This window comes from Cyrtonyx montezumae, unplaced genomic scaffold (genome assembly GCF_038088225.1).
Source record: "Cyrtonyx montezumae isolate F1298 unplaced genomic scaffold, pur_monq_1.0 scaffold_23, whole genome shotgun sequence".
NCBI classification, from domain to species: domain Eukaryota; kingdom Metazoa; phylum Chordata; class Aves; order Galliformes; family Odontophoridae; genus Cyrtonyx; species Cyrtonyx montezumae.
In genome coordinates, this window is record NW_027071970.1 from 4,878,339 (window position 1) to 4,887,273 (window position 8,935).

The window sequence follows — 8,935 nt, forward strand, 5'->3', positions numbered from 1 at the left end:
TTTTAGTTTCTTTCTAACAAACAAGAAAATAGAATACCAACAGCAACCAAACCTCCAGTTCTGTATGATTCATCTTCCCCTGACTTTAGCCCTCAAGCTGTTGACTTTGCTGCTGTGTGATAGACACTCCTTCAATGAAGGAGAAAGAATTTTTATATGTTTGATGTCTATACAGAAGTAAATATTTCAAGCACCGCGGGCGGTTGTGGTCACACATCTTGTCTATGGGCTGGGAGTCCATGGAGTGGAGTTCCTAGAACTGGAGCAGATTATCTTTGTGACTGCTTTGTGACGGGGCTAGGGCTCTTGGTACCCATCGTCCATACAGTGAGGATGGAGTTTGAGAGCAGAAATAGTCTTTTCTGTGCCTTTCTGAACATGTTCCTCATGTGACTACATCCTCACTTTCACCGATGTGTTTCTTGCATGGGGCTGGGGGGGCACTGGAGTGGGTGAGACCTCACAGACAGCTCACTCAGTGTTATGTCCTGTGGGTGGGCAGCATGAGTTTGTCCTGGCTTCCAAATGAAGCAGAGAACTGGGGCTCTGAAGGGCAGAGCATTGGTCTGGCCTTGGGGTGAACACATTCCCACTGCATGCCATGCAGCTCAGCTGGAGGGAAGCATGATCCACCTGTAGGACTACCACCAGGGGTCATCAGATGGAGCTGCAAACAGCATGCTAATGGCAGGAGAGAGCAGAGGGCACACCTTACCAGCTGCTCGGTCACTACGTTCAGGGCCAGGGGCTTGTTTCCTGCCCCACTGCTTCTGGTGGCATGAGTGGCTCCACTGGAGGGCCACTGCTTGCTGAGGCCTGTGCTGACCTGGTGTACCACTCCTTTCATCCCACAGCCCCAGTGATTGCTGCACTGGGCAAAGGGAGAGCTGACGCCTTTAAATAGAGCATCTGTTTATTCTTGAAACAATTAGGGAGGGCAGTTAGATCTTGAACTCGTTACTGAGCTTAAACAATTATGATAAAAACAAGTTCCAGATGGACTTGAGAGGAATTGTTTTTGTCTTTGGTAAATTAGAATAGATTCCATGTCTTCAAGTTCCTCTGGCATTTATGGACAGGAAACACAAATTACACACAATAATTTACTACAAACAAAGGGGATGAACTCTGCAGAAGCCCATTTATCTTTGCTCATGTGCCTCCTGAGGCCTATGAATTGCTTAACTCGTGGGGAGCTTTCTTTGTTTTCTAACTCCTTGCTATTTCAGTTTCAGGAACAAGACAGGAAGCTGCTGGGTTTCTGTTGGGGAGTTCAATTCACCTGTGACCTCAGGAAAATGCTTGCACATTCCTTGAAGTCCCCCAGAAAGGCAGAGAACAAAACCAGAGATAATAACAGTGGTAGTCTGATGTCTTCACAAAACCATTCCCTTTCAGTATACTTAAATCAAAGGCCAGATGAGCTCACAGTGATGGGTGTGTGTCACACGAGTTCTTCCCATCCAGGACTGTTTCCTCATGAGTTGGTTTGTAGATCACAAAAGTTTATGGTGCCACAGGTTACTGTTGCTATACCTGCACATGCACAGATGATAACAGCGCGTGGGAAAGAGCTACCTCTGGTACCAGTGCATTTCAGTTCTTGTGAGTGACCTGAACAAAAGTTACAGGTGGGAGCTCTGGCAGTTTGTTCTTCAGGCAGCTCCAGGATCCCCTGGTAGACCTTCACCAGAGCCCACCTGAAAGTCTGGGCATCAGAGCACTGCTGGCAGCACCCATGCCCACATCAGCTTTGGTCCCTGGGCAGGGAAAGGGCAACAGGACCAGGCAGGAGGAAATCAACTGCTTTGCTCCTGAGCAGCATTACTGTTCTGACTATCCCTCCTACTGTCTTGCAGCTGAGACAAAGAGATTGGGTTTGTTTTTTTGTGGTTTTTAGCTGGATTCTGTGGTTTTATAGAAGCAGCCCTGTCAGCATCCCTACAGAGGTATATAATGAGTGCTCAGCTGCATGGCTGGGCTGATGTGAAGTGGTGGAAGGACATAATTCCCAAAGAGCATAAAATATGACAAGGATTGTAATGCAGACTGGAGCTGCCCCTGGGCGTACTGTAATGCATGAAGTCAGCTTGGCTGCTTTCCAAAGGAAGTGAGATCATGGGCAAAAGCAGCCTGGGAACTGGAGGGGTCACAGGTTTGTCTGGCCTCTTCCCATGCAAAAGGGGGAGCACATTTCATCGTTTTCCCACTACCTCCCCTTGATTCCTATAAAAAAATGCCTTAAGCATAAGCGTGGAGAAGTAGAGTTCTCAAAATTTGGCTGGCAAACAAAGGAAAAGAAGGAAAATGATAAAGTGATGACATTTTTTTGCTTTTCATGTAATGTCTGATTTGCACATGGAGTAATTAGGATTGATCATTTGGATTCTCATCTCCTTGTGGCTAGCAAGGCTGGGCTCCAGACTGCTGACCTTCCAGGCTCCAGACATTTATCTCCAAATGTTTATCTCCACCCTTGGTTCAAGCAAGGTAGGGGCAGGAGTCATGGAGCTTGAACTCAGCTTCTGATTGTGAGAGCAGATAGGAAATCTCTAATCCTCCATCCAAACAAGCAGATATTTACTCATGTACTTCTTTCATCATCCATTTATTCACTCTCAGTTCTTTTATGCAGTTGCTCTTCTGCTGGGGCTGTGGCTGCAACAACTCTTATGCATAAAGCTGTGGCAATGGGACTTGGGGCTGAAACAGCCACGTGGATCCAAGCAGCACCGTGCAGAGCCCCTGGCCCCATCAGGAGCTCTCTTTCCTTCCTTGGCTCTTACCACCTGCTGGAGCTTGATGCCTGGCCCAGCTCCCACCAAAAGGCTGTACCAGAACAGCTGAGGGTTTTCATTTTTTTTTTTTACTCAGCTGCAGTTTTATCATCCCCTGGGCTCCACTCCCAGGGTCCCCAGTGCAGCTCAGACCAGCTCTGCTGGTTCTCAGCTCCTAGGCATTCAGGAACCATCCCCCAGTGCCCACCTGTCTCATCTTTTCCTCTCTCCTGCTCTGTGTGTTGCTTTAACCACACTGTCCCCTCATCTTCCAGCTGTGTTTTGTCCCTCATCAAACAGCACTCAGGGTGAGGCAGTAGAAAACACAAGGACTCCCTCCTCTGCTACTGATTTCACTTCCTGTTAACTGAGGGCTTAAGGAGGAATCTCAGGGCTCATTAAAAATCTGATGACAGTTTAACCTTCTCGCACAGAAGCCCAGTACCCAATACCAGACTCCTCCCTCTGCCTACAACCAGGATGGCTGTGAAATTATACCTGTCTCCTCAGCACAGCATGCAGCTCTGGGAAGCACCTTGAGCTCAGGAGTGAGGGATGGTGGGGTTATTCAGACCTTTATCAGATCATGCTATCAGGGAGGCACCTCGTGCTGCCTGCTTTGAGCTCTTACACTTCAGGGAAGCACCTCAGTGCTACAGGCAATAGGAGGTTGAATCGTTAACGTGAATTCCTGAAGCACCATGGCCTCTGAATGCTGGTGCACGTGTCATTTCTTGGCTGCAGAGTGACCCGGACGGGCGGGGCCGCACAGCCCGGGCACACGCACAGCAGCGCGCGTCACTCGCAGCGCAGCGCCGCACGGAGCCACGTGCAGCGCGCGCCCGCCGCCCCGCCCCCCTGTTGTCTCCTTCTCTCCCTGTGATTGGCCGCCTCCGCGGGGGCGTGATCCTCCTCCCCGCCTTCCCTCAGCCGCCAGCCAATCGCGCTGCTCGCTGCCGGCTGCCGCTCGCACTCGCCCCGCCTCCATTGGGCGGAACCACAGGGGCGCTCCCGTTACCGTCCGCAGCGGGTCCGTTCCGGGTTGGAGGCCGAGGGCATGAGGCGCTCTGCGATTGGCCAACGCTCGCCGCTCGTCGCGTCGTGATTGGCCGAGTGCCGCTCTCAGGGGCGTGGCCTCGGCGGCGCCGGGGGGTGCAGTTAAAGGCCCCGCGGCGCGGCCGGGCGCTGTCGCCGTGCGCCATGGCCTACCAGGGCTTGGCGCAGGAGTACCTGGGCATGCCGGCCGTGACGCGCGCCTACACCACGGCCTGTGTGCTCACCACCGCCGCCGTGGTGAGGGCTGGGGCGCTGGGGTGCTGTGCTGGGGAGGGTGTGGGGCAGCTGGCGCTGCCTGCCTAGCAAGCAGCAGTGTTGGCAGCTGCCCTGCGTGTGTCTCTCAGCAGTTGGAGTTCATCACCCCCTTCCAGCTGTACTTCAACCCCGATCTGATCTTCAGGAAGCTCCAGGTGAGGCCTCGCCCAGGGTGCAGGGCCCTGACCATGTCCAGAGGGGCTGCTCCAGCCCTACAGGAGCTGCCTGCCAGCCTGACATTGCCTTTCTGCAGGATGGAGCTTGCTCCTCCTGGCCTCCATCCCACCTATTCCATGGCTCAACTCCATCTCATCCCCTGCATCCCTAGGTGATGTCCTTAGCAGCTGTGCTGGGGCTTAGGTAGTTTTGCTTTGGAGCGGGGTGAGCGGTTGCACTTGCTCTGGGTGCTGAACTGTGCTGAAATGCAGTGTTCTGAAACAGAGGAATCTTCTCTTTGGGCTGATAAAATGTGTGCGGGGTGGGGGTCTGTGTGAAGGTGTGGCTGCACAGTGTTTGGGCTGACCCCACTGTGCAGGGCATTGGGCTGCTGTCCATGTGATTGGGAGGGAGCCACCTGTCCACCCCCTGTCCTCTTCTCTTTCAGATATGGAGGCTGATCACCAACTTCCTCTTTTTTGGGCCCCTGGGATTCAGTTTCTTTTTCAACATGATATTTCTGTATCCTTTGATATCAGTAAAGTTGTCTGCTCCCTTTTTGGCTTAGGCATGATACCCTGTTCCTCCTCCCCTCCACACTGCCCTGTCTTGCAGCACAGTGGGGCTGTTCTCTGGGTGCTGGTGGCCCTGTTCTTGGCCTCCTGCTGTTCCCCCTGCTAGAGGTTGAAGCTGGTGATGTGGCTGCTGCAGCAGATGAGTAGCAGCACCACAGCTGCTCCAGTGGTGTGAAACTTTCTGTTCTGCTCTGGTGCTTGTAAACTTGCTGACCGCCTCCAGTATTTGCAGCTGTCTGTTCCTCATAAGTCCTCGCTGGAGATGCCAGCTGTTAATTTCCTATACCCCTCCCTTCTCTCCTGCTCTCAGGTACAGGTACTGCCGCATGCTAGAAGAAGGCTCCTTCCGAGGAAGGACAGCTGACTTTGTCTTCATGTTCCTCTTTGGAGGGTTTCTCATGACAGTATCCTTTTGAGCAGGCTGAGGCCCTCTGGGCTCTTCTGAGATGCTGTGAATAGCATGGGGCTCATCTGCCACCTGTGTCCCATGCTGCTGTGCTTGGTCTGTAGCAGGCACTTGCCTCTGGGCAGGTCAGCTGGTTGGGGAACCCCAGCACCATGGGCTGCAGGCAGGGAGCCTCACTGTGCCCCTGGGCCTGCCCTCCTTCTGCCCCATGGGCCTGAAGTGCCTGCTGGGCCTGGTCAGCTGGAGCCTTGCCTGAGCCCAGCCAGTGTGCCTGGAGGAGTAGAAGCAAGCCAAAGGAAGAGCTTCTGGTATTGTCATGTCTATAAAGTGCTGATGCACCTGGCAAGGGGAAGAGCTGCCAAATCCCAGTGGCTGTATGGCAGCATCTGTAAGCTCTGCCTGAAGGGAAGCCTCTCACTTAGCTCTGTGAGGAGTCCTCCAGCTGAGCCAGTGACCATGGCAGGATTGAGGTGAAGGGGTGCTTGATGGGTGTGAAGAGAGCGTAAGGAGATGAACCAGAGCTGTGAGCACAGGGAGTGGGGTGCCTGCAGGCCAGCAGCACGCCAGGCACTGTGATCCCATCCATCTCTGCACCTGGCCAACAGCTGGAGAGACTGCCATGTGTCCCTATCCTAAGTTTGTCTTACAGTTACCAATGTAGGAGAAGGAGAAATATCTCCTTCCCAAGCATAAACCTGCTTGGAATGCCTTGCAGCTGGCTTAGAGCGCTGGCTCTGAAACAGTGTGAAGGCCCTTCTCTGGAAGTCTCTTCTGCTGGCTGCTTCATGGAGGAGGCTCAGAGCTCCCTGGTCTCGATTGTAGCAAGCAGCTTAGGGAGAAATCACTGTATGTGGGATGCAATGTCTTGTTCTGGGGTGCAGGGAAGGAAATGGAGCGTGGGGGAGCATTGGTGCATCTCAACCAGCTCAGGAAAGACTCGGTGGTGTGGGCAGCATCTTCCTTGCCAATTAGCTGAAACGTCCCTAGTTGCATACAACTTGTGCTGTCTGGAGGTGGTGTGCAAGGTAGGTTTTTTCCTTGACTCGGTAGTTCCTAGCTATTTGGTCTCTTTGCCAGTCTGTTTTTCCTGGGCCAGGCTTTCACCATCATGCTGGTGTATGTGTGGAGTCGCAGGAACCCTTACATCCGCATGAACTTCTTCGGGCTCCTTAACTTCCAGGCCCCCTTCTTGCCCTGGGTCCTGATGGGCTTCTCCCTGCTCCTGGGCAACTCCATCATTATTGATTTGCTGGGTAAGTCAGAGCTGGTGGGTAGTGAGGCACTCTGCAGCCGTAGTGTTCTCTGTTCTGCTGAAGTCATCTTGCTGACATGCAGCACAGGTGGATCTGATGGGAGCTGTGTGCTGGGGTTCATCCTGCTTAAGCTCCAGCAGCTCTGGCTCACCGGGCAGAGGAGGCACAGCTGGGCATGACTTTGGTGACATCTCTCCCCAGGGATTGCAGTGGGTCATATCTATTATTTCTTGGAAGATGTCTTCCCCAACCAGCCTGGAGGAAAAAAATTGCTTTTAACTCCCAGCTTCCTGTAAGTAAAGCAGACTTTTCTTCTTGGATTTACTGTGTTGCTTCCACAGCAAGCTGGTCTGCGGCTCTGTGGGGTAACCTGGCTTTGGCTATTACTCTTGCTGCAGCTTCTGCTACGTTGTGTTAAGCCATAGGACCCACCTGTGTGGTTATAGCATCTCAGCTCAATAGTTCAAGGCTTTGCTGCAGAAAGCACTGGCACTTTGCACACTCTGTGTGTGTACAGGACAGTTGCTGGTACAGTAACTTTTGCTAGCTGAACTGGGGCCCTCTTACTGCTTGTGGTGGTGCCAGATACAGGTAGGATTTTCTTTTCCTGAAGTACTTTTGTGGTTAAAGAAATTAGAACGTGTTGTGTTTCACTTTAGTGAGCAAAGCTGTCTTTGAGATTGTGGTACTGTCATTGCTGCTGGTTGAGCTGAGTGCTTGTACAGTCGGGCAGTGGTCACAGCACCAAGTGTGCCAGAGCTCAGGAAGTGATTGAACAACTCTCTTATCATGATTTAATTTTTAGGCACAGCTGGGTGGAGCCAAGAGTTGGACTCAGTAATTCTTATGGGTCCTCTTTGGCTTGGGATGTCCTATACAGCCAAACCCTGTGAGGGGTTAGGGCATTCTGTGGAGGGCTGGGGTTTTCTTTGTCAAAGCTCACTTTGTTAACCTGCCTGCTTGATGGGATGTGCGTATCCCTTGCCAGGAAGATGGTATTTGACACACCTGAAGAGGATCCAAACTATAACCCCCTCCCTGAGGATCATCCTGAAAACCAACCTGGAGAGCAAGAGCAGCAGCAGCGTCCACTGTAACAAAGGACTTCTGAGTGGCCAGATTCCTCTCTTCTGGCTGGACTTATGCTGTGCCCCAGAGATCTCACTGGAATAATACCAGTTGCCATTCTGATGTGTCATGTTTCAGTGTTTGTATGGGTAACCCATCTTCCTCTTGCACTAAGTGGTTCTGCAAAGCTTTGCACGTAAGAACTGATGAATGCTTATTGGGAGAAGTTCTAGGGAGAAGGGCTGGAGGTTAAGGGATGGCTCCTCAGTTACCTGGTGGGCATGAGCATCGAATGGGGCATGAACTGGTTACTCATTCTCTTGCTGTTAATGGCTTGCTGTATGGCAAGTCACTTCTGGCCTCTGTACAAAGACTAGTGCTCTCTGCTCTCTCAGTTGTGGGATATCTTTGTGGGCTTTCAACCAAGTAGTGCACCTTGTTATGGAGTAAGTGCAGCCAAGTCTCCCACCTACCATAAATGGAGTGCAGCTCAACTTCTCCCTTTCCTCCGAGTCCCCTGCCCTTTTTCATTGTTGTTTCTGAAGAGTCTTTACATTAAAGTCTTTATTTTTCAGTTGTGTGTCCATTTCTGCCAGGAGCAGAAGCACACAGGTCACCAGTACTCTTCAGGACTCCACTCAAAACTGCCAGGCTGCTTACTCAGGCTTTTTAATTTTTAATCCTTGTAGGCAAGGCAAAACTTAGTCTAGCTGGAAGCTTTCCTTCCCCTGCTTCACCCAGCAGGGTGTGAGAAAGGGATTAGGTATGGATGGAGAAAGGGGTGCCCTCAAAAGGGAGTTGGAAGCTTGTTTTGGTTGGTGACTGAAACTCTTGATACTAGTAATAAAGGCTGTCTGTGCTTGCCATGTAATTCCACTCTTGTGGAATCCAGATTGGAATTTTAGAAATTAAACATGAGCAGCTGTGCTAACTGAATTTGATCGTTCTTGCTAGCTTTAGTGCACGTATGCTTCTACTAGACCTCCAAAGTGTTTATAGTAAATCTGCAGCGTACCTGATGGTAGCTCAGTTAACTGCTGTCTGTTCAGCTCTGTGCTTGCAAATCACCACTAAAACTCCTATAGAGGTGTGAGTAACCAGCAGCCAGATAAAAATGATACAGAAGCCCTATGGCAATGGAAGGCTGAGCCACAGCCATCCCACTCACCTCCTTTGCAGGCTTCCCAGGAAAACAGCTTGGTAATGGGAAACTTTAACTATTTTGCTGCATTTCTGTTTCTGTGTAGGGAAAGAACCGTACAGCCACTGGTCTTCTAGAAGGATCAGTGGTACTGGGAGCAAGTGGCTTCAGCCTAGACAGGCACCTGCTGTGTGCTCTGATCCTGAGCTCCTGCAGAGCTGCTGTTGTCTTTAGGGTCTGCAGAACTG

At 51.5% G+C, this 8,935-nt stretch overlaps 1 protein-coding gene across 3 annotated transcripts; it reads left to right on the forward strand.

The window, feature by feature from the left end:
* The first annotated feature begins 3,937 nt into the window (after window positions 1-3,937).
* Window positions 3,938-8,120, forward strand: LOC136050216 (derlin-2-like). Of its 3 annotated transcripts, none has more exons than XM_065738942.1 (7): window positions 3,938-4,070; window positions 4,178-4,243; window positions 4,693-4,766; window positions 5,130-5,223; window positions 6,283-6,478; window positions 6,680-6,770; window positions 7,471-8,120. In XM_065738942.1, the coding sequence occupies exons 1-7, from the start codon at window positions 3,978-3,980 to the stop codon at window positions 7,649-7,651; spliced, it is 795 nt and encodes a 264-aa protein (XP_065595014.1). In that variant the 5' UTR covers window positions 3,938-3,977; the 3' UTR covers window positions 7,652-8,120. The 3 variants fall into 3 exon arrangements, with proteins under 3 accessions (XP_065595014.1, XP_065595012.1, XP_065595013.1); XM_065738940.1 differs by having other exon boundaries at window positions 3,939-4,070; window positions 7,467-8,120; XM_065738941.1 differs by having other exon boundaries at window positions 3,939-4,070; window positions 4,181-4,243; window positions 7,467-8,120.
* The last annotated feature ends 815 nt before the right edge of the window (window positions 8,121-8,935 follow it).